Below are 24,496 nucleotides of genomic sequence, written 5' to 3'. Positions count from 1 at the left end.
ATTTAAAAATTAGGTTGAATTGTTTTTACAGAATACGTGCAAGCACATATTTTGAATAGCACATTCTTTTAAACATGCTGCATTCTTAATTTGCTGTGAGTTTTAGCCTCATGTGGGAGGGGTAGCTCTGAATTACATGAGTAAATCAAGACGTAAGAGTAGCTCAGTTACTCATGAGGACTCCTTCTCTCTTGTTTGCAGTTTGAAGGTCGGAAGTACTGTGAGCATGACTTTCAGATGCTGTTTGCTCCTTGCTGCGGGGAATGTGGTAAGATGTGGTGCATGTCAACACTGTAGGGTAACAGCTACAGGGCCATGCAAACCTCCCACCGTTGCAGTGACATCCATCCAGCCCTGGCCTGGGATTGTTGAGGTCATTTTAAGGAGCAGAAGCTCTAGAAGGAAACAAAGCATGATACCAGCAGTGATTTAGGGTATCCTGGTTGTGGGAATAATTAGGTTTATAATTAGGGTTTTCAAAGTTAGACTGTAATAGTTCTTGTGGAATTAAAGTTGGAAGGATTAGGGCAGCATACTTTTGATAAGACTGCTTTCTGCATGCATCTCAAGGTGTTGCTTTCCTTTTGCAGGTGAATTCATTATTGGACGTGTTATCAAGGCGATGAACAATAACTGGCACCCAGAATGTTTCCGCTGTGAGCTCTGTGATGTAGCACTTGCTGACCTGGGTTTTGTGAAGAATGCTGGCAGGTAAGATAGAGCAGGAGCTCTGAAAGTTTTATCAGAATGTTATTGATACAGTAGCGAGATGTTGAGAGTGGTCAGTTAGTTGTACACGAGAGGTAAAGCTTGGAAAGGTACAGAAGAAGCTTTAAGAAATAGTCTTTTAGGAGGTGGGAAATGGGATGAAGAACAGAATTCCTCATCCAATGAAACATGTAGAAAGCAGAAACTCAAATTTTAGTAGCTAGCAGGTGGGTTCTGGAAATGAAAGGGATTTCAGGCAAAAGGCTGAATAGCAAGTGAGAAAAAGGGATTTTGTGATCTTGGGCAAGGTATTTACCAAGTAAGCTGCTGAGCAGGAAGTCAAGATATAGCAAAAGGCCAAAAGAATAACGGGAGGATTACAGCAAATCCTGTTCAGAATGTGATCCCCCTGGTCTTCAGAAAACATTCATTTTATATACCGAAATATAAAAATGAGTCCTAGAGGTTTGATTAATGCATTTAATTAAGAAGTAAGAAATAAAAACATAAAAGGGAACCTGTACAAAAGCATACCATGGTAAGAAATAAAACGATCCAGTAGTTAGCAGAGTGTTGTGCAAGTCATAGTTAATTTCAGGCTTTCATATGTCTAGAGCAAAGCCTAGTAGTTTCCTAGAGTTTATATTCTCACTAGCTAAATGGTGAGGAAGGGAAGGAAAGGTTATATACTTGTACCCTGTCCAGCAGGGAGCCCTCTCAATTCCCTCTTCCATCCTGCATGAGCTTCTCTGCCTTAGTATTTGGAGTTGGGCATAATTTTCTTTCAACACCTAAGCTTGTTAGAATGGGCTGTTGTGATAGCACCTAGGCTGTTTTGGGAAAGCAGTCAGAATTAAAGCAGTTCAAGTAGGATAAAGTACATTTGATTTCATAATTTGTGGACCAAATCTGAAAGAGTAAGGAGCTCATTCCCAAAAGCACAGAAAAGAGATATGTATGTATATGTCTGTACATAAAAATACAGTTCACCTGTCACATGATTTCCTATAATATTTACCTTCATAGCATCGAAGCAGTCTTCTAGTAAATATTACTGGGAACTCTTGGGTTCTTTTTCCCGCTTCTCATTGTACCTGGTTTCCCCTAGTGTGCCTGTCCTTTCCAGATATATTCTGCTGGATGCAATTTGTATCAGTAAGGATAGTTAAGATAATCTCTATTTTGTCTGTAGTGAAGGAATAGTCTTGCTAGATATATCACAAAAAATAGTTGTAAAACACCTCAGAGGTAGGAGTCTCTTCTGGACAAAGTAAACTTGTTCATATTTTTATGATTCAGTATGTAGTAAAGATGAATGCTGTATTCCTAAACAGCCCTTTTCCATTCTGTAGTTTGAGGGTTATCGGGATATCTGATGTTTTCAGGGAACTACATAAAAGAGGCAGTGTACTAAATGTTGTCCTGCCTCTGCCTGCAGCTTTGAGACAATGGCAGAGGCGAGACGGAAAAGGTTGTGTGAAGTTTAGTGCTCATCTGCAGCTCTGAATGTTGGGAAGAAGTAAAAAAAATTGGAAGTCCTATCTTAACTCCAGTCCAGGTTGGGTGCATTGCAGCACTTCAGTCTTTTTTTCTTGCCACCATTTAGTACCAATTTTCTGTCTACTATGTATAAACGCTTTGAATTTGGAGACTTGAACAAGATGTGCAAGCATGCTGGCTTTTCATCAGGCAGGTCTATCTGGGGAGTGGGTCTCTACTGCTGGAGCAATGTAAAATTTTAAAGTAGGCTGTATGCATTGTGCAGAGGAAGAATCTGACTTTGAGAATTAATTTCTTTTTTTTGCTTTTTTTTTTTTTTTTTTTTTTCCTAAAACATCCATTTAATAGCATCTTTGCTCTCTTCCTTATTCCCAAGTGTTCAGTCCTCAGTTTCACATCTTGGAAATCAGTAGAACTACTTTTGTTTGCAGTTACAGTAAGACAAGAACATGTGATCTCTGTTGTTAGAGGAGTTCTTGCTAATTGCAGTCCCATTAAAACAACAGATCTTCTCTCCTCAGGATGAGTTTGACTCTCGGTGGACTATCTCACCGTATATTTGCACCCTTACCTTATTTTGGTGGAACAGAGTGTTCTTAAGTCAAAGCAGTGACAAAAGTCACATTCACAGTTCTGATTTAGCACTTAGTGAGCTTTCATTTGTCTTACCCTCATATGTTTGAGGCAACATTACAGTCTTTTTAACACAAAAGAGATTGCACAAAGCCTCACGGAATTTCTCAGCTACAAAAAAATACATGACTGGGTCCAGGGCACCATTCAGGCTCGTGAGGCAGGAAGTGATGCGGTTGCTGAGGGCTAGAATACGCTGTGTTTCACAGGAAGTTTTGGTCCCATTGTAATGGAGAATGTAAATGTAGCGATTGACGTGATAAGGTACAAAGCAAATCAGAAAGATCATCAGGACCATGATGATCATTTTGATAGCTTTTTCCTTCAGGTGTTTCTCAACTCTGTTCCCGCTCTTCAGGCTTTGGATGATTAATAAGTAGCAAGTCACTGTAGTAACAAATGGGAAGGTGAATGCCACTGCTAAGGACACAAGGGCATGACGTGATGCCTTTTCCCTGTAGAGCTGCAGGCAGATGGTTGTGTTTTTCATCTCAACTGTCTGCACACTGAGCAGCAGAGGTGCCATTGCAACCCCAACTACAACCCATAGAAAGGCACATGCCAAATGGGCATAAAGCGACCTGCGGAGCTTGATGGATTTCACAGGGTGCACAATGGCTAGGAAACGGTCAACGCTGATACACATGAGGAAGTAGATACTGGCGTACATGTTGAGGTAAAAAAGGAAGCCAGTGAGTCTGCATGGGATCTCACCGAATGGCCAGTGATTGCCAGAAAAATGGTACACCAGCCGGGTGGGAAGTACCAACACAAAGGACAGGTCAGCCACAGCGAGGTGCATCAGGAAAATGTTGGCAGGTGTGCCTGACTTTTGGTCCCGCAGGAAGAGCCAAAGAGCCAGGGCATTGCCAACAAAAGCCAGGATGAAGTCCAGGAAGTAGAAAGTGGCAAAAAGGATGTTCTCGAGGTGTGTCTCTTTGCCACATTGCTCTGATGTTTCCAAAGAGAAATTTGATTGATTTGAGCAATTGAAGAGTAGGCTTGAGGGATCTGCTGGGCCATTCATTTTTCACCACAGTTTTGAAGAAAAAAAACCCCAAACCTGAAAGAATTGAGACAGTCTATTACAACAGAGCCTGATTTTGTGAAGAAAGAAACCCAAAACTCAAACCCAAACGACCCACCCAAAAGACCACACATGGAAATCAGTGATGTCTACTGCTTGCTATATTGGTGTTTAATATGACAGGTAGATCTGAGTTTAAACCCTTGTATTAAAATTCTGAATACCTTCTGCTCGTCTGGGTTTTCCAGACCATTAATTTCTGCTGAAGGAACCACTGTAACGAGCTAGCTAGCTGATTATGAGCTTGTCTTCAACCTATGCTGAGCTCATTTGAATAACAGAGTAGTGAAATGCTTATGTGTCTGGATAATGGAAGAGTGGAAATGGGTTCTGTATGTCTAGCTAGAAAATATTTGTTATGTTTAATTTGAAAGCCTGATTCAGGACTGAAGAACAAGTCAGCTTTTCTGAGCACAAGTATCTGTTGTAAGGTGGCCTACCTTAGAATATCTGTCTTGTTCCTAGTAGAGGTGGAGGACAGGTCTTGTATTGCTGTTATTAAAAAACCCGCAGGGATCCTGAAAAATCTTTGAGGATTATTTCAGTCTAAAGTCCCTTATTTAAGCATCTAGTTCCAATATAGGAGGAAACTATTCAGATGGGTAGCAACATCTCATTTGAACTGCAGAAAGTACTGAATTGACTCAGAAAAGATTATTAGTAATGCCCGTGCTGCTGATTACTTGTCAAAGTGTCATGCTTCCCTGCAGCTTTCTTCTCTCTCTTCCTCCCTCAAAAGCCTGAACTCCGCTGTAACTTATCCAGGGCCTTTTCCAAGTAGCAGCTTAGTAAAACTGAGCCTAGCTTTGCCAGTCTGTTGCCTGCAGGGTCCTGAGCAGCACCAACAAAAAATGGTAAGATTTTCTGGGCACCTACCCGTGTTTTTTTACACATTCCTCATCTGTGGGTGTAGGTGGTAGGGATATACAGGCAGGCCGAGTTTCCAGCATTGTCTCTGTTTCTTGGATTCCTCTCCATTGTGCTCATCATCACATTTTGTACTGACGGACCATTTCTCCGTAACATTCAATACCCTCCATTTTCCTCTACTGAGATTAAAATTTTAACATCGTTGCTGATGTTGTTTGACAAAATTTTTGGTCTTGGGCGGAAGCTATGCTGAAATCTTACATCATTAGACAGTTGATCCAATGCATTACGCAATGCATCCAGCGTCCCAGCAGAACTGATTATTCAGATGTCTAAAAATATTGGTGGCTAATCAAGCAACTGAAATGGGATGAAGAGCAGACCAATATATCGGAAAATGTAAACAAAAATCCAAGGTAATTACCATCTTTTGTTTGACTGCTATCACTTTCAGGTGGACAGAAAACTATAGTAGCTAGAGATTAGTGTGCTGGACCACCTCTGTCTAGTTCACAGATGAAGAGAGAAAAGTCAACAGAAGGGAAACGCAGTGAAATTCAGAAACTGAAATTTCTTCATATGGCCACAGAGGGGCCGTCTTACTCCATGCATTGCCTAGATACCCTGCATGTTTATGGCAAAAAAAAAAGAATCTAGGTTTGAGTGTATGGGTACTCATTGCCTACAGCGGGCTGCATGCTTCTTCGTGGTCCAAGAGATGGCAACAGTTACTACCTTGAGATTACTAGAAGTGCATGTGTAAGGAAGACTGTACAGCCCTTTTTTCCCAAGGGACATTTTATCTATACAAATACATGCGAAATCTTGCTTTCATGTACAAAAGGAAAATTCCTCGTTGCAGTTTTCAGTGTGAATTTCCTGGGTTTGCAGAGGAACTAGCAATTTTTGTTTCTAGTGTTTGTTTGTCCCTTACAAAGTAAAACCTGCAAGTATTTTTGAACACAAGATGCTGAAGTTTATATGTGACAGTAATGTTGAATGCTCAAATACTTGTCCTCCCTGGATGGAAGTAGTTTAAATATGTGTTTTTCTATTGCATACCAAAGGAGAAATACAATGAGACCATGCCTTTTTACTGGCTGTTAATTTACAGTGGTACCTGTCACCTAATGTTCTGGCTATTTAGCCTTTTTATGTTTAAATATGCTTTTCATCTGCAAAAAATATGAACAGGTGATCTTTATATTCACATGTCAGTGATGGGGTGGTCTGATGGCTAAGCAGTACGTGGTTGTGACACCACTGAGAAAGCAGTAAAGGCTGCTTGGACCAGCTGAAAAGGCAGAAGCAAGGGCTGTCTGATGGAACAGGCAAGGGATGTCTGTTGTCTTAATGATTTATAGCCGTTCAGGAGGCAAAGCAGTAAGCACTTTTTCCCTGTTTACAAGCTAAATATTAGGGGTTTAGCAGCATGATACATTGAACCAATTCTATTTGAGCTGATTTCCTAAGGAGGATCTTTGGGATTCAGATTGAGTGTCAGTACCAGACTTGGAACGGCCAAGACTTACAAGTCCAGAGTATTGTCCTCACTGATGACGGCGTTGAGTCTGCTCTTGATTTCTAGATGGGCATGCTTTCATTGCAGAACACTGTGGGGTGGAGTGGAAAGGAGAATGTCAGAGCTATCTAGAAGCCCAGTATGTCAGTGTCAGGAAGGGAGAGGCTTGGAACTAATGATAAAATTAATTCAGTCTTTTCAAATGAGTGCCTTCACAGGAGAGCTGCTACTACCTAATGTACTTTTTACAAAAGCAAGGTGAAGGGAGGTATTTTTCATTGCCTGGTCAGAAATCATAGAAAAGGGAAGTGGGCCTCTCCCTAATTTTGTTAGGTTTTAAATTAGAAGGGAATTTTAATCAAGTTGGTTTTTGTTTGTTTGTTTGTTTTTACAGTTCTGTTGATTCATGTAAAATTGTGATGTAGTACTTGGGTAGGTTAGGAAAAGAGCTGACATGTCACTATAATTAATTGTTGGGGTTTTTTTTTAGAATTGATCTGTTTTCAACAAAATGCGACAACTTTACAAAAGTAATAGTTCTTTGATAGTGTGTTCTGTAGACAGTGTGGAAAGTGTTTTGCTGTTATTTACAGTTCTACTTCTATTTTGGCTGGGTTTATCCTATCAGTTTAAAATAAATGTGTTTGATTTTTAGTTTTTTCTTTCTTTTTGGTTTGTTATGCTTACAAAAAAGCACCCAAAGTCCTTGAAAGCTTGTTGTACTTGTCTGTATGAATAACTAGAAACTTTCACAATTTACCTAGAATGTGTAGATTGTGCTAAGCTGTATGGTGCAAGAGGCTTTGACTCTGCAGGCAGAAAACTCCTTTAGGAGCCTGGTTCATTGTCCAATGTTTTCCACTTGGATTGCACTCTTGGTGTTGTGTGGGTATTTAGTGATTTACGTATTGCTAAACAGAGCACTATTTGGAACCAACTATTATCCCAGGCCTCCCAGGGCTGAGCTGTAATGAGGATGTCGCTGCTCATTTGAAATGCATGCACACTGACCATATTTTATGCTCTGTTTCTCTTCTGCTGAGAAACAAGACAACAATCCACAATAGACATAATTACTGATTAATCTTTCAGCAGCTGCTGTATCTGTCATTAATGAAACAATAAGCAGAAGAAATATTTAGTTAATCTTAAGTTAGTTACCTGGCTAGTTTGAAGCCCGCTGCAGATAAATCTGAACTGTATTTTAGGGTTTATAGTGGATGTCATAAATTACTGTTCTTGCTCTCATTCTGGTTTGGGATTATGCTAGTTTGTGGGGTTGTATGATTGTGGTTGTAGTGTCCTGTCAAATGGGAGTGTCTCCTATCTTTCACTGAAAGTACTATTCATGAGAAATAGTCCACTTCTGACTGAAATTATTCTCCTAAAAATTACTCCCTGCTGAGCTTCCCACCCTTCAGCTGGAATATTTGTAAACATCAAAGCAGTGTCAGAGAGCAATGGACATACCATACAACTGTCGGCTTTCCTGGCACAAATGGATGTACATCAGGTGCAGAAGTTTGAAAACTTCTATGCTTTGGAGGAGCGATGTAAAGAAGAGTAAGGAAATTATTTCTTGAAGTTCAAAAAATGCTGCCTGTTCTTAGTTGCAAACATTTCCATTATATTCATCCACATCTCTCTGTGTGTGCGTCTTTCTACCTCACTGACACCATCTAAAACTAATGCTGTGAGGAAAGCTCCTTCATTGTTCTGCTAACAGAATTTTGTCTCTTACCTCTTTACAGTGCAGTCCTGTGGGTGGAGTGTAGGGTCCTTTCGGGGAAAATCTCAAGGAACTCCTTCTGATGAGAGCAAACCAAATAGAAGCAGCAACGGTGAAAACAAGAAGATGATCCAAAAAGAGCACGGTTGCAGAGTTGCTAAGGGGAGCCCCTCTATATAGTGCTCTTCTAGCTCTGATAGCGCATTATCAGCTCAGTCACACAACAGAGAGGACACCCCAGCACTGAGGAGCAGTCTTCATCCCAGCTGAGCTCTTGGCACTGGGGTTGCTGCTGCTGTTATAGATATGAATATACCTTATGAATATTCCAGTGTTCATGGTGCTTACTAAAGGCTGCTACTGAACTCCCAGCCCTGAACACAGACTTCTTGGAGTCCCCTGATTATTTTAGGAGGGTGGAGAGAAGCATTGTTTAGGGGAAGTCTGGTATTAATAGACACAACAGGACATTTCAGAATGGGATAATTCCATAATGGTGAGAGTGGGGAGGGGGAGAGGGAGAGGGGCGGCTGCTATGGTAACAGCTTAGCCTGTCCAACACTTCCCTTTGCTTGCAATAGAGGAGGGTCTATGGGATGGCAGCGAGGGTTTGTGAGCGGGGAGGGGCTGATAATGGTTTATCAGTGCAAATGGCTGAAGGCATCTTATTCAGCTGAATGAGAGGGGTCTCTTTCAGGACACTTGCTTCAGGGTCCCTATGTCCTGCCCCGTATAATTACTCTGCATTTGACAGTGCCGAATAAAATTGATGCCTTTATGCTGAGATGAGCACAGCTGCATGTTTCTTTATAATGGGGTGCTGTCTGCTTTTTCTGGACTCCGTCTGGGCAGACAGTAGTTCCAGCCCTGGAGAGAGACACTTGCTGACAGGAGGACTCAGATTTGGAGAGAATAATAATGATACTTAGCACTTAGACAGGCGCCTGCCAGCTGAGGGTCATAAATGTTTGAGGTCTCACAACAACATCTGTGTTGTATTCTTACCCTCATTTCACAGATCTAAGGGTAAGTGATTCATCACAGCAGAATTTTGGAAGGGGCTCTGCAAAGAACCCACTACTTCAGCCATAAATCTACTCTTTTTGTAGATTTGAACTTCTCCTTTTGTCTGATGTCTTTTGAGAATGACCTGTAAATCTGAGTGAGTGTTTCACATAGCGATACAGTGAAAGGAATTAAGCAGGCTTGTCTGTTTTGTGACAAAGAAACCCCCAGAAGTCATTCCCCTGCCATTTTCATGTTACCATAAATTCTCCCCAGCCTGCAGCATTGCAGCTAGAGGGGTAGGTAATAGGCAAGTAAACCGAACAGCTTCTCCTCGGAGAAATACTGGGATAGAACTGTTGGATTCTGTCAGCCTTTACAGAGGTTTTTTTATGCCTTTGCTCAGGCTTTTCTACCAGAAATTTGGCTTACCTACCTGCTCAGAACTGTACTTATAATATCTTCTAGAACATGTGACAGGAAACAGTAACATTTACCACATAAAATTGCGTAGTTCTTTATTTTCTTTAACTTAGAACTAGAAGGAATTTGTAGGCAGAAGAGCTAGTATTCAGTGGTCTCTTGTTCGTCCCAACTACTGAAGACCAAGGAATCCAGTCGTGGTAAAAACATTCAAGCAATGTGCTCTGGTTTAATATTCTTTATTCTCTTTTCTTGACTCCTTCCCAGTGCTGTAATGCCGTTAGCATGGCTGGATCCCATAGTTAGTAATAGAGAGAGGGTGTTGCCACCTTTCCTTGCCCACCTCTCAAAAAGGATCTAGAAGAACTGGAAAGGATGCCTGGAAGAATAAGACTGATATCCTTGATGGGATGTAGATCAGGGAATATTGGAGGAGTGTTCTAGGGAAATAGAACTCTGTGACTACTCTATCCACGTATCCTTTTCTGTGCAACTGGTGTGAAAGACAAGACGCTAAACTAAATTATGTTTAGTCTGACCTCAGAAGACACTTATTCTCTAACGTAGAGTACATCCTACATCATGCACTATACATTGTTTTAGGAGAAAGAATTTCTTAATATTTTCTTTTCTTTACTTTGTTCAACCAGGCATCTGTGCAGGCCATGCCATAACCGTGAAAAAGCTAAGGGACTGGGCAAGTACATCTGTCAGAAGTGCCACTTGATAATCGATGAGCAGCCTCTGATGTTTAGGAATGATTCCTACCATCCAGATCACTTCAACTGCACCCACTGTGGGTATGTTCTCGTATCCTAAACTCTGACAAGAAAGGACAATCCTTTCCAAGGCCTAAACTTTGCTGCCTTCACATTGTTGAAAAAAAAGAAATTGTGTCAGGAGAAATCAAAAGAAATTTAGAAAACCTACAGGAACTTTAGTTTTATTTTGCCATTCAATGTTTTTTTAATCCTAAACTTGAACGACAGTATTTTATGCTTAAAATGAAAATAGTTCCTGAAAATAGTTCCTTGGTATGAAGTTATCTGAAAGGCTTGTGTAGATTACAGTAATAGTGTTGTCCAAAGGTAGCTGTTGCCAGGCTGTTCAAAATAGTTTCACGTTGCATTCCTAGGTAGAAAAAAAAGATGACCTGGTGAGCTGCGTCAGTCTTCTGCCTGACAAAGTCCATTTCCATGCCGATACCTGCCTGACCTATTTGCCACGAAGGCAGTGTAACTGGAGCACAGCACTGCCCTAGAATGGGCAACGGTGCTGAAGAATAAAGTAAATGGCTCGGTGCTGAGCACAACTAGGACGGTCCTGGTACCTGAGCTATCCCATTCAAAGAGAGCTGGATTTTTTATATGACACTGCATTTTGCCATGTAAGCACACCTCCTATTTCTGCTAGAGTATCTAGCCAAAGACATTATACTCCACGTGAGTTCTCTTGTCAGGCAAACTGAGAAAGCAGTTTTAGAAAGATGAGTTGAAAACAGTATTTCACTAGCTTAATTTAACAACTCTGCATTTGTAGCACGAAAGTTGCTGAAGTATGTTAACTTTCAAGTTTAGTCTTCCAAAACGTCACCTCCGGAATTAAAGAGCTTCGCTTGGTGTTCTTACTTGAGGGACATGTTTGTGTTTGCAGGAAGGAGCTGACTGCTGAGGCCCGGGAACTGAAGGGAGAACTGTATTGCCTGCCCTGCCACGACAAGATGGGGATCCCCATCTGTGGAGCCTGCCGCAGGCCCATCGAGGGACGAGTGGTCAATGCTCTGGGAAAGCAGTGGCATGTCGAGGTGAGGTCTCTTTGAACCTGAAACTTCCTTCAGGAGCCATTTTGGAAGAGGGCTAGTATTGCTTGGAAGCTGTAGACATTTCTGTGATCTGTAATACAGGAATTCAGACAAAAAACAATTGCTTGTGTTTCAGATTGCCTTCACCATATGTGAGTGAACGAGTACGGCAGGGTCATCAAGGTTGCTTAAGAAAGCTCTGCTTTCACAACAGTAATAACCTTAGTTTTAAAATGCCCGAGTTGTGTTGTAAAGATTCTTGCAGAATATGGTTTACTGAATGGCATTTACTTAATAATAACTTTACCTGTTTACTGCGAGGTACTTAGATATATCACCTCCAACCCCAGTTAACAGATTCATAAGTGTGTTGGAATTTGTAATGTAGGCAGAGCCAGTGCAATTCTTGCTTTTTAAGCTTTTTCAGCTCATTGTTTTTATATCTTTCAGCTGAGTTGTCACAGCTTGCTCTGAAGTTTTTTAGTGATTTAAGCCTCCTAAGGGCTTGAACGGAGAGAGATGATGATGCTCATTTGAAGCTCCTTCTCTTCTCTGAAACAAACAAGATGATAGTCCACAAGTCTGTCAGTATAGACACAAGACAGTTGTCCATTCAGCAGGTTTTCTACCTATCTTTAATGCAATCCTTAATTACTATAGTAAATTAAATATTTCCTCTTTTCTATTCTTTCCATAAAGATTTTTCTTCCTTCATTAAAGCATTAAGGGGTAAAAGTTTTAAAATGAAAGAGGGTAGATTTAGATGAGGTGTTAGGAAGAAATTCTCCCCTGTGAGGGCGGCGAGGCGCTGGCCCAGGCTGCCCAGAGCAGCTGTGGGTGCCCCATCCCTGGCAGTGCCCAAGGCCAGGCTGGACGGGGCTGGGAGCAGCCTGGGCTGGTGGGGGGTGTCCCTGCCCGTGGCAGGGGGCTGGGAATGGATGATCTTCAAGGTCCCTTCCAAGCCAAACCGTTCTGTGATTCAATGATTATCTTGTATTGAACCATGATTTGTAGCCATGCAAGTTTTCCCTTGGTGATGGAGAGGTCGCTTTGCCTGCCAATAAATGTCTTATTTTTTTGTCTTTTACAGCATTTTGTTTGTGCCAAATGTGAGAAGCCATTCTTGGGGCACCGACACTATGAGAAAAAAGGACTGGCTTATTGTGAAACTCACTATAACCAGGTAAATTCTGCCATCTAGACTGCAGGTACTTGCTCTGACTGACAAATGCTTTTTTGCATTTTACATATGCAAAGCTATGCAGATTTTGCATAATCTGAATTTGTAGAGGCAATACAATATTGAGATATTAGTGAAATTTAATAGAAAAACTAGTTTTTCTTGGTAGGTCTGAAAGGTGATGCTAAGAACGGGATAGAAGTTCCATGGGGATAATGATTTTTCTTTTTGCCATTGACAGAAAAAAATACTGGCTGTGGGTTGTGATTAGAATCTCTGTAATTTTACTCCAAAACTATTTGTGCGGACTTCTTTGACAATTACTTGCTTCCATGGGCCTAAGATAAATGTCCTGTCTAAAGCATAAGAGAAATATGTTTCAAAAGCCAACCCAAACGTATATTTTCTGTATGAGTCTACTGCACAGCTATGAATTTGGTATTTTCTTCTGTCAGATAAAGCGGTCTATTTCTTCAGAGATAATTGTTACTGTTTTGAGAGTGGCTCTAGGTTTTATTTTTATGTTTATAGTTAAGCATCAGGAGATGTTTGTCTACAGTAAGTATCATACTTCACCGATCCTCTTTTCTCCAAATTGCCACCTGTACAGGACTTTAAGATCACATAACAGTGGTAGAGTGTGAGGCATCAACAAAAAAGGTTTTGTAGTACTTAGTGGTATGAGATCCAAAGGAACATAGACTATTTGGCAAGTGTATGAGAAGTTATTCAGAAGATTTAAATCGGTATATTTGGGGGCTACTGCAGTGTCTGGGAATTCTTTGATTGTTAGGATTTAATGTTCACACCAGCTGTGTAATTTGGGGAGCAAGAGCAGTCAGTAACATGAGTTCCTGTTCTTATTTTTTTTGCTGTGCAGCTCTTTGGAGATGTGTGCTACAACTGCAGCCACGTGATAGAGGGAGACGGTAAGATTTGTTCTCTCCTTGTTTTGGGTTGCTGTCCTTGTTCCATTTGTTAGTGCAGCTGTTGCAGTACCACAGTTGCAAGGCACTAGTGTTTCTTTTCACATCTGGCCTCATTTGAATTTGGATACAAATCCGAATTCAAATATTCCGACAGTTTCCTCTTATTTTGTGCTTTTGCTTTTGCAGTGGTATCAGCTCTTAACAAGGCCTGGTGTGTGAATTGCTTCTCGTGCTCCACCTGCAACATCAAGCTTACACTGAAGTAAGTCAGTGTTTATATTTTGGACCATATGAGATGTTTGCCCTTAAGGCAGGGTATCAGCTTGGGGGAGCCCTGAGTCAGTGCCTCTCTGAGGGGCAGTGTGCTTTTTCTCTGTGCTTATAATTCCACTGATTTCAGAACTAAAAGGGAGCAGGGGCTCAGCATCCCCTCTAATTTCTTTTCCTTCATTAATCTGTTCTCTAAGTAGGTTGGTAAGAGGAGAACTCATTCAGCAGTACAGAGGGAAGGGTCTACACTTAAAGTAACTGCCTGTCCTGAGCTACCTGTGCCTCCATGTCTCCTTAGACTGGATGCTCCCCTCAGTGACAGTATTTACAGTTGTGTAGATTATTTTGAAAGAAAATGTTACGCTAGTTACCTCCAGTATGTAGAAGGACAGAAAAGAAAGCGATCCTGCATTTATCCTTCCTCCGCTTCAAACCCTGATCCTACTGTGATGGATTGGCCCCACTGGCCTTGTATATGAAGGAGCTCTAACTCATCACAAAGAGGACCTTTGAAGTGAGATTTCCATTCTATAACAACATTATTATTCTAGACTGTTACATACAAATATATAGCAAAACTTTGCTCCTTATTGAACTCGCAATACTAAAGACCCTAGTTCCCTGATGAGAACCCAGTCTCTGTACTTACATGACCAGATGGGGGAGTGAGTTGTTTTGTATGGGCGGTAGAAAACAAACAGCAGCATTTACATAGGTGCATGGAAACTTGATTTAGTGAAGCACATAGTTTGCAAATACCACTTTAATAGCTGCTGTTCTTTGTGTTAAAGGAATAAGTTTGTGGAATTTGACATGAAGCCTGTATGCAAGAAGTGCTATGAGAAGTTCCCTCTGGAGCTGAAGAAACGCCTGAAGAAGTTGTCAGAGCTGGCATCCAAGAAGGCACATCCCAAAGCTCTGGATTTAAACTCTGCTTAAACAGGTCTGTCAGTCTACTGACTGCACTCTGACAGTCATAAGCGACTGCTCACAGCAGCCGTTGATTACAGAGACAATTACTAGGAACAAGTGAAACCAAAGATAAGTAGTACCTTGCCTTGCTTCTGGTAATGTAGCTTGCATCTTGACTATCCCTTTTTCTCAAGCAATTGTCTGTCAACACTGGCAGAAAGAAGAAGATGACTTTCTGATTGAGCAGTTTACAGGCTGGTTATTAATTTGCCAATAACAACTTATTCTGCCTTTGTGGAATTGTACACGGTCTTCCCTTCCTCAGTTGAATTGTAGTTCTCCATTCCTCTGTAGTCTAAAGAATTTGGAAACAGTGGTGGAGCGTAGGGGTGGAAGAAATGTGTGATTTGCTCTTTTTTCAGTTAAAGCATAAAAATTTATCTTCTCACCCTGGGTGAAGACGTTTTTTATTTTTTTAATATGTAGGCAAATATTCTGAAAGCTGTCACTCTTTGCTACATGCAAAATATTCTGGTCTTTCTCTGCATCCCTGCTGAGCATATACAGGTGCTGTACAGTCCTTCTGGTTGGCAGGCTTACTGGGAAAGCCCAGGAACCAATGGTTATGGCATCTGCACTGCCTGCTTGTCTGGCTTAGGTCCAGCGTTTGAAGCTGAAAAAGTTTGTTTTGCTGCTTCCCTGTTCAGTACTGAGGAGATTTCACTTGTCAAGGTCATGCCAGCCTCTTCGGAATAGTTGGGCCCTCCTTAAGGGGGAGGTGGCTATGGGAAACAAAAGATTTTGTTAGAAACCGACACTATAATTTTCTCAGTTTGTTCTCTACTACTGCTACATGGATACTAGAGCTTTTAGGGGTCAACATAAAACATGTCCTATCCACTGGCATAGCTGACATTTCTTGAGGCAATGTGACTGGGTCTTGGTTGTTCTTTTGCACGATGAAATCAAATTGATAATATGGTACCAATTCAAGCGGTTCACTTTTTCTGGCCTTCTCACTTTATTTGGAAGATGAGTATATGCTTGTTGGTCATGCTCCAGAAAGCCCAATTACGTGAAGTGGTTACTAATATTTACAGTTTGTAGCAAATGTGTTCTTATCCAGAAGAAACCCAGGGAGTATTTTTCTTAAAATTTTCACCCAAATAATAATTTCCCATCACCTTTCTTCTTAAGAAGTGTACCTAAAGACCTGAGTGTAAAGTCAGGACCTCAGACGTGAATCTGTACATCTTAAGCACATAGTTCTGCTCTGTAGTTTTGCCTCTCACTAGTGAAGTTTCACTGGTCCTACTGTCTCTGCTAGTACAACCCAAGGTGCTGAGAAATTTATTTGTTTTGAACATTCTCAATATTTCTTTAGGGGTGAGCCATTAACAGTGCTGTTTCTGAGTCCACTTGTGTGTCGTATAATCACAGTGTGCTTCTGAGACCTCTGGAGGTGTCACCTCTAGTTTCTTGTGCCAAACTAAGCTGAGCAGCCTCAAAATCCCTTTCCATGAATAGTTGGAGACTGTGCCTGCCCTTTTGCAAGGTGGACAGGATGAAAGGCACTGGAGGACTTCTTTCCCTTGCATGATTTAAATCTTCCAAAAAACGGCTAGTTCAGTGGGTCAAAGGAACACGGCAGCTGGGCCTAGGCGCCACCTGCGGCCCCAGGCGAATTAGCAAGAAGTTTAAGCTTCCTCACTTGTATGTGTGAGCAGCGACTGGACTGGGGCAATAATCTACTGTAAAATTGTCCTCACTGCCATCACGCTTGGCTCAGAATAGATCTAAACAAGGTGGTAGCTAAAGCACTGGTAGCTGTTAACGCGCTTGCTGTAGCTACTACCCATGAAAAGCTACCGGCGGTATCACAGCAGCGGTGGGAAGTCCCGGTTAACTGTGTGCAGGTCTCCCACCTGCAAGGCCATCTCTTAGGTATACTGGCTTTGCTAATTCCATTTCCTTCAGCTGCTTTGCTTTTTGTTTCCGTGAGTTCCCATAAACTTTTAGCTGGGGTATACTGCACCCACTATAATGCTGATGAGGGGAGAGGCCTCACTTTAACAGTATTCTCTCCCATCCTTTTCTGACCGACGTGCACTGTAGATTACAGTAATAGTAGCTGCTTTTGTCACTGCTTTAGGAGAACATGTGGCTAGTCACTCTTCTCCCACCAGCCTTTAAATGGCCTTTTAGTTAAGGGCACAAAGAGCAACATGTCTTTTGGTGCAGGAGTACATGGCCACTGCGAAGACCGGTCCTGTAAGCCTGTTCTTTGGCATCTTTTTTCACAGCGTAAGCCACAAGAGCTACCGGTGTAGGTGCAGGTCAGTATGTTTTGCAGTTTCTTCTCAGCATAAAGCATTCCGGTCTGTTCCTATAATCAGTCTCAGGCCACGTCTAATGCTAGATCTGAGCAGCTGTGTATCTTCAGCCTGGTGGGAAGACGGTGAGGGAACACACAGCCGCATAGCTGCTGGCAAATATGGAAAGACTATGTATCTAGCAGGCGATAGGTGATATTCTTTCAGTGGCCACTCTCCAAATTCAGCAGTGGAAAATGCATGTACGTAGAGGTGAACGGAATTACTTTTGTACTGCAAGCAGAGATTAGTGTGTGCTCTCGCTTTGTCCCATGTTAGAAATTCAGCAGACCTAGTAAGCTTCAGTGTTAAAAGGATATTTGATATCATTCTCTTTGGTAAGCTGTTCCATTTTCTAGGATTTGGATTATGTCCTTCAGAGCATTTCCCAAAATTAAGGGAGGGAAATTGTCATCATAATCCCTGACCTCTGTATTAGTGGAGTGTAATGTTCTTTTAGTATCTCTTAAATTATTAATTTTTTATAATTACTTTTCTCATACTCCTGCTCATAGCAGCCTGCAATGTGCAGTTACAGTAGTGATTAGTGATGTTCCTTTTGTGGGACAGTGGAATTGAAGGAGTAGGAGAAATAACTAGAAATAGTTTAAATAAATGCATCTTCCTCTACTTTGAGCCCACTTTTTAAAAACTAAGTAGAATATAATGCAGACTTAGGAATTCTCCTTAGAGTGTTGATCAGCTGGCAGGTGGGGTTTGGTTGTTTTTTTGAAATGAAGTCAATGTCTCAGTCAGAAACGAGCGGCATGCTTTTTTCCACTGCTGCAAATAGACATGCTGGCCAAATTCATCCTAGGTGTCACACCGCTGGGGAGTATAGATTTGTATCAAGGTTGAACTTGGCTTAGAAGTCTACATCTACTGAAAGCTGTTGCCTCATTATATACATTTATAGTTTACATTCATATTTATACATACTGAATTAAAATCACTAATATTCACTGAGTACACTTGAAAATGGTTTTGCTTTTAGAAACCACATTACATGAAGCTTGTTTGTATTCAAAGGGTATGTTAAATCACTTACAATCTTTCTTTATAGCAACCTAATCTGCTCTCTAGGGTTTGCATCATGGTCTTTATTTTTACAGCAGTCTGTGCAATGTAGGGAAATATTGTTCGGCCTTCTGTACAGAGAGTTTCTAGATGCGGTGTGTTTTGATGTGGCTGACTACTTTTTTGAAAAGTGGTTGGATGGTGAAGGAATAGATTGCAGGTGAACATGTAATAAGTGTGGTTGTACTAGTCTGTAAAGCACTATTAAGTGCTGAGGATGGTATGGACTAAGTAAAAGAATTAGCAGCTACTGGCCTTGGTTCAGGCCTTGATGAGCAGTGTGGGTTCTGCACCGCGTGGATGTCTCGTTTATCACACATTGCTTGTGCTGTCTAACCAAAATATGATTGTGGATTGAAATGTTGTAACACCGTACCTTTTCATGTTCCTGTAATGAAGTTAACTGTAATAAATTTTAAATCTTCACACAAAAACCAAATATTAAAAAGTTGTATATTGTACAGTAAAAAATGTGCAACGCTGAGCCAGAGAACATAATGCACTCTGAGGAACTCTGGGAATTGCCCAAATCTGATGGTGCTGTCATGGTGAATTCACATTTTGGATCTGTGCTGCTTCTGTGGGGATGTGTTGGTTGATGATGTGCAGAAAGGGATATCATCCTGTTAGAGGCTGTACTATGTGAATTGTGTTGTGTATATGACACGTAGATGGGGTGCTGTGATCGTTTACAGGCTGTAGTGGATGTTTGGTAGGTTTGGGTTGCATAGATCCAGAGCGAATATTCCATTTTCTTGTTAAAAAAGACGTTGTGGTTGATTTTCTGCAGTGTTTATTTAAAAACCAGAAACGGTACAGTTTGGCTGCAGGATTTCTTTTTGTACAGGTGAAGTATTGAATTCTTCTTACAGCCAGTTAGATCAGACATCAAAGTCATTGGTCTCAAACATTTCCATTGCCAGCAATGGACATAACAGCAGGAACATCTAATTGCATGCAAAAGGATCAACTATCCTGACAAGTGTGGCACTCATTTAGATGCAGAGACAGCGGGGCTCTCCCCTGCCACCCATGTACAGAACTCCCATGAGTGTCTGAATTTCACACACACACATCTGAGGGAACAAGAGAACCATTGTGCGTACATTGGCAAATTTGAGAGACCTAGCAGAGCTGCTTTTCCAGCACTGCCAGGTTGTGTCTCAAGGAACTTGATGTAAATGCTTTAAGACATGTCCATGTTTCACTGCGAGCAAGGGAGGGCTTGTCATTGAGGAAGGAGCGCGTGTTCCCTGACGGGGTAAGCATCTAAGCTTACTACCACTACAGTGCGTATATGCTTTACACGCTCCATGTACGCTCGGGTTCCTATAGGACCAAAGTTGCGTGTTTACGAAGGTCTGAGACATGAACAAGTGCTGAATCAAATTTTACCACTCAAAGCGGTTACTAAACAGGAAATAGAAAAGATCAGGAGAAATTAAAGCTATTACTCTTGTCTCATGAATGAATGTCTGCATAACTCCGAGCTGAGAACATTTTTATAGAGCAGAAAAGCCTCTTTGGAACAGAGGTCTGTTAGACTGAGTTCTTTGATTCTGATTTGCACTGAATAGAACATCTATAACTTGAAATGGGAGCAGCTGACTAAAAGTAATGGACTCAAAATCAAGACTCGCTTCAGCGTTTACGCTTACTAGAAATGGCATAGTGCAAAGCAGTTTTTAATTTCCAAGTGCATTATAAAGTGTGGAAGAAAGAAAATATTTAATTTAACCAAGGCAATGGTAAACCAGTGGACAGCCTGCTAAGTTAGCAGCACACAGGAATGACAGTTATATTGTGACAGTCACTGGCTGTCATAGTCTACTGTAACTTGCAGCACCTAAGCTAGTGATGAAACCCAGCATCTTTCCTTTCAGGGTGTCCAGCTATCCTACTACTAAAGGGCATTTCTCCACTCTTAGAGTTTCCAGTAGGAGGAAAAAAATAACATTACCATTGTTTGCAAAGACTCAAGGAGTTTATGCATTTGGTAAGAGCATATACAACAAGGGGACACTTTCTTTCCAAAAGGAAGACAACTGTTAATGTGTGTGTGTCTTTAAGAATGGAGCAGATGCAGAGTATCAGAATAGGCTCTGGTATTAGGGTTCCTCTGCCCCCATATTACGTTAAAATCCAGCTAAACTTTCTCTAAATCCAAACTCTGAAAGGAATTCTCATACTACATCTAAGACAGACAAGTGTTATGGATATTTGAAAGCACATGTTCACTTGAGCTTCGCTTGTAATATTTCAGCCGCACAGTTCATTCAGTGTGTGATCAGAAGATTGATCATCCAGATTAGTATTTTTTTAAATGGCATTTCCTCTGGGAGATGAAATGACAGGTAGTTTGGCACAGATGCAGGTCGTGGGTTCTGTTTCCACTCTCAGGCTGGGAGGTTCTTTTGCTTGTTTACAGCATTCATTAGCAGGCGTACATAGGATGTTAACAGGTCATCCATTTTATAACCCTGTCAGAGAAGAAAGAAGTCTTAAGTCTCTCAGAGAGCTCCCAAAGCAAAAATAACTATCAGTTCCTCCCTGGTCTGTTGTCTTCTTAGGTTCTTCTCTGCATGGACATCTCCTCTTCCAACAGCTATCACTTTTGATAATTATTTATCTGTTCCTCCCTCTGCTCTTCTCTTCATAGATTTACCAAACTTTACAGAGCATAGCTCTAACTGTCTCCTTGTCATTTGTTATATAGATTGACGCCTTGTATTTCAGAACCCAAGCTTTCCTGTAGGAGAAGTTAGCCCATAAATGTTTTTATGTTATCTTTACAAATTTGCCTTTAAATATCAATACAGTGATACTTGTCTGAGTCTGTGGACAATCTGAAACGGATTCTTAAAAAGGTGGTACCACTCACTGAAAAGTTAAAATCTTATAAGGATGGCATTGCTGCATAGCTGGATCAAGCCATGCAAGACAAAAAGCCTCTTCTGTAGTTTTGTGGTTAAGTGCAGCCTTAATGTCTTGGATAGATAAAATTTTGATGTATGGGAAGAATTTGGAAAGTACTATATTTCCTTGTCTCTGTGGCTTATGTCTTTGCATCAGATCTAGCACTGAGCCAGTTCTAAACTGCGGTTTTATTGACAGAGCAGTGAATGTTTTTTGTATCTGCACTGGTTTTAACATCTGGTTTGGCACCATTGTTTAGTAGCAATTCTGGATGTAAAGGAAAAATTGGGACTTTCTTGTAAGTTGACAAAACCCTTCTTACCAGAGAAGTCTCACATAAGATCCGGCTTCCTCGTACTAGGTTCCCTATTGTCATGTGAAAGTATGTGCTCCCACTGCTCCAGTTGGAGATTTTGTTGAAGGGGTAGACCGTTAAAATGTCCTGTGTGGGGAAACAAAGGGAACTACAGAACATTTCTGAAATGAAAACGGGCTGTTATGTAAGAAAACCTGTAGAGCCAGAGCATTCTTTTTCTCTCTGACTTCACTTACACACACAGTGGATCAAGGTAGGTCTTGCATCCAGACTAGTGACATATTGTATTTTCATCAAGCAGGTGAGTCTATCACCCTAACGAGACTTCCTTTCATTATGTATTCATCTTTGCCTTAGCACACTGCCATTATATTTACATAATCTAAAACTCGCTGGATATTTGTTTTCTTATTAAAAGCAAATAGTGATATTCATAAATGCATCTGCCTGGGAACATGGTAAGGACAGACTGTTTGGGTTAGAGAGCTGGTGAACACCGTCATTCGACCTGATCTTTTAGACAGCTTGGGCCTCCTGCAAAGCTTTTTTCTGAAGCAGGTTCCCTAGTGCGCTGTGCATCCATCCATCCGTCTGATCTTACCACTTTGCCCAGCTCCATCGTGATTACCACTTCTTTCTCAGATGCTCTACACTGTTTCCTTCCCAGTGTAGAAACTGCAAAGAAGTGATTTGGGGCAGTAACATTTTCTTTGGTTTCACACAGAAAATGAAGAGAGGGGGTCCCTCCTCCCCTGCCGTTCAGGGAGATGGTCCTGTTGCTGTCCCTAAGCTAGCATGGTCAATTAAATCCTTCCTTAGATAGATTCTTGAGAAGCAACTGTTACCTTTGTCTTCTGATGTATCAGTGAGACTCCTTGCTTGTTAATTGCAATCAGCACAATCTCTGGGAAATTTGGCTCCGAGGTTTGCTATAAATGAGTAACAGAGCAAGATAAGCAGGAAATGAAGAAATTATCTACATCAGGTGCATAGTGACCTTTAACAGTGTCCATTGCTGTTTGTTCACTTTACCAAATAAACACTAAAACATAAAGGTCTTCAGTATTGTGTAATTAAGGATGGCTCTTTTGGCCATACATGGATGACCTGAGCAGCTGCTAGATAAAAGCAGAACCAAGTCCATTATTTCCTAGGCTGTCTGATAACAGGCTTCATGGTTGGTTGCAAACCATTTAAGAGCCTCGGGAGGAGAAATTAAAGGTAGCAAGTAGGAAATGATTCCTGGGGGTATCCACTGCAGAATGAGAGGATTAGTACAGTTCTGTTTGGAAGGAAGAGTCCCCAGAGATACAAGATTTGGCAGCATTTTGTTGTGGAGAACAAAGACAGGACAATTAAGTATCTACGTAACTATAAGCCCCCTACTACAACTACTACATAGTTGTGATATTAGGTATTACAACTGGAATAACAACATAGCCAGTGAAGAACAGCCATAGTTTGGGATGGATAAAGAACCCGTCTCCCCACTTCAAGGAACAGAGTTTTTCTCAGTAGATGATGGGGATTCAGCTTTATAATGTATTCTCACTTACACAGATACGGAATTATAGTCAGTCCATACCCCCAGTGCCAGCCTGCTACCAAAGCTATTCATACCGTCCTTTAAACCTACCTTCACCTCAAAGAAGGCTGAGCCAAATGTTGGCCACCGGTATATCATTTTCAAGAAGGCAATCTTGGCCTCATCCACAGTTTTTCCTTCATGTTTACTATATGCTGCAGTAATGCTCTGTTTAGAAAAGAGGATACAAAGCCCATTCAGTTGGGGCCAGGCAGGTTTCCAATGTCCAGCAGTAGCACTAAGGACAGCATCAGATCATCACCGAGATCAGTCTTTTGCCCACAGCAATGCAAGACTGTGAAAATGAAAACGGCCTACCATGCATGGTGGAGCCAGAACCTCGTCAGTGTTCCTTGCTAATGACCTGGATGAAGGAAGCCCAGGAGCCCAAGGGAATGGCTTTTAGGGCCGATGGGCAGCACGGATTGAAAGAAAATTCAGCCAGCCAGTGTCTGACACCCACAGACACGTATCGCTTTTTGCTGAAACAAGTAGGGTGCATTTTCCCTCTGTATTGGAAACAGTGTCCTGTGTCTTCCTCAGTGGACTAAGTGGCAAGTACCTGCTGAAACTTCCTTGCCTTTTGGTGGATAAAGAGCCTTTTGCAGTGAGTGGCACACGCATGGTGCAAGGTGACTGATTTGCTGGCCAAACTATGAAATATTTAGGACACATCTCAATTTTCTGTTTCTCTACGGGACCCTCAAATCCCCAGTCCCACCACTGGCTTTCCTATCTCTTAACTTCTTCTGGGCAGCAAAAATAGATTAGTATCTCTGAGAAAGAGGCACATCTCAAATCAGTTGTCAAGGCCTGCAGATACCTTTCAGAGCTTTGATAGAGAAGATGGAAAATCTGGACTGTAAGAGGCAAACCCACAACACCCAGTAGCATCCCTCCATAGTGCTTTCAAAGACCATCAGATCAAAACCATTGTGTGGCTCGGTGCCTGTCTCTCGTAAAGCTCTGTGGAAGCAGTACAATTAATGAAAGCTGATGTTCTTACCTTCTTCCACTCCTCTGGTGAGATTGCTCGGAGCAGATTGTCTGGCACCAGCTCCTTCAGGATTTTGGGGATAGCTGCCAGCTGTGTGCGGTCATGGTTGAAGCGCACCTTATAAATCAGCCCTGCCAGCTGGACCGCTTCGTCCTTGGAACACTTGTGGTAGCCTCGGAGGTACTTGGGCAGCTCCTACAAGAGACCAGCTCTGAATCCAGACAGAATGGGCTGAAGCAGACACTGCCTTACGCATCCTAAATCTTTGAGGTCAGCACGTAAGTTTTGCCAAACACAGTCCAAGGACATCCCAGGAACTTTTGGCTCCTTCTGGAGGTTCTCTGGATGATCTTTAAAGGTCCTTTCCAACCCAAACTTTTCTATGATTCTCCCTACAATTACGGAACCAGGTGAGCACCTCCAGGGAACTATTCGACAAGGGAGCTGCGCTCCTAGCATAAGCAATATAGAACCATAGAGTCATTTAGGTTGGGAAAGACCTTTAAGATCAGCAAGTCCAACCGTTAATATAGCAAAGGTGTGAACACTATGAGAAATAAATCTGCTCCTGAGGCTGAGCTCTGGCCTCCAGAGGCATTCCTCTGGAGGGTCTATAATGCAGGCCATGGTGAGGGAGACAGTAATACTCCAGCAGGCTTACTTT

The 24,496-nt window shown here is 41.6% G+C and overlaps 3 protein-coding genes across 11 annotated transcripts in view; 1 reads left to right on the top strand and 2 right to left on the bottom strand.

Moving 5' to 3' along the window:
* Positions 1-18,466, top strand: part of LIMS2 (LIM zinc finger domain containing 2) — a 33,297-nt gene extending 14,831 nt beyond the window's left edge. For all 4 annotated transcript variants that reach the window (XM_055817122.1, XM_013295096.3, XM_027779568.2 and 1 more), the window contains exons 3-10: positions 202-268; positions 591-711; positions 10,128-10,277; positions 11,131-11,281; positions 12,369-12,461; positions 13,339-13,387; positions 13,574-13,649; positions 14,449-18,466. In XM_055817122.1, the coding sequence (XP_055673097.1) occupies positions 202-268; positions 591-711; positions 10,128-10,277; positions 11,131-11,281; positions 12,369-12,461; positions 13,339-13,387; positions 13,574-13,649; positions 14,449-14,596 (855 nt within the window). In that variant the 3' untranslated portion in view covers positions 14,597-18,466. The remainder of the gene's footprint in view (positions 1-201; positions 269-590; positions 712-10,127; positions 10,278-11,130; positions 11,282-12,368; positions 12,462-13,338; positions 13,388-13,573; positions 13,650-14,448) is intronic.
* On the bottom strand, positions 1,175-8,437 carry GPR17 (G protein-coupled receptor 17). Of its 4 annotated transcripts, none has more exons than XM_055817129.1 (3): positions 8,062-8,415; positions 6,327-6,411; positions 1,175-3,904 (listed from the first exon to the last, which is right to left on the bottom strand). In XM_055817129.1, the coding sequence occupies exon 3, from the start codon at positions 3,866-3,868 to the stop codon at positions 2,834-2,836; it is 1,035 nt and encodes a 344-aa protein (XP_055673104.1). In that variant the 5' UTR covers positions 3,869-3,904; positions 6,327-6,411; positions 8,062-8,415; the 3' UTR covers positions 1,175-2,833. The 4 variants fall into 4 exon arrangements, 2 of the variants coding, with proteins under 2 accessions (XP_055673104.1, XP_013150548.1); XM_013295094.3 differs by having other exon boundaries at positions 6,331-6,411; XR_008749388.1 differs by lacking the exon at positions 1,175-3,904 and adding an exon at positions 3,912-4,455 and having other exon boundaries at positions 6,331-6,411; positions 8,062-8,437.
* A 328-nt stretch (positions 18,467-18,794) lies between the features above and the next one.
* Positions 18,795-24,496, bottom strand: part of MYO7B (myosin VIIB) — a 55,946-nt gene continuing 50,244 nt past the window's right edge. For all 3 annotated transcript variants that reach the window (XM_027779558.2, XM_027779561.2, XM_027779559.2), the window contains exons 45-49: positions 23,842-24,027; positions 22,887-23,003; positions 22,096-22,179; positions 21,257-21,376; positions 18,795-20,498 (exon numbers count right to left, since the gene is read on the bottom strand). In XM_027779558.2, coding sequence (XP_027635359.1) covers positions 20,415-20,498; positions 21,257-21,376; positions 22,096-22,179; positions 22,887-23,003; positions 23,842-24,027 — 591 coding nt within the window. In that variant the 3' untranslated portion in view covers positions 18,795-20,414. The remainder of the gene's footprint in view (positions 20,499-21,256; positions 21,377-22,095; positions 22,180-22,886; positions 23,004-23,841; positions 24,028-24,496) is intronic.

Source organism: Falco peregrinus, chromosome 12 (genome assembly GCF_023634155.1).
Source record: "Falco peregrinus isolate bFalPer1 chromosome 12, bFalPer1.pri, whole genome shotgun sequence".
Lineage (NCBI taxonomy): Eukaryota > Metazoa > Chordata > Aves > Falconiformes > Falconidae > Falco > Falco peregrinus.
Note: the sequence above shows the minus strand (reverse complement) of the source record. Positions and strands in the feature narration are given on the sequence as shown.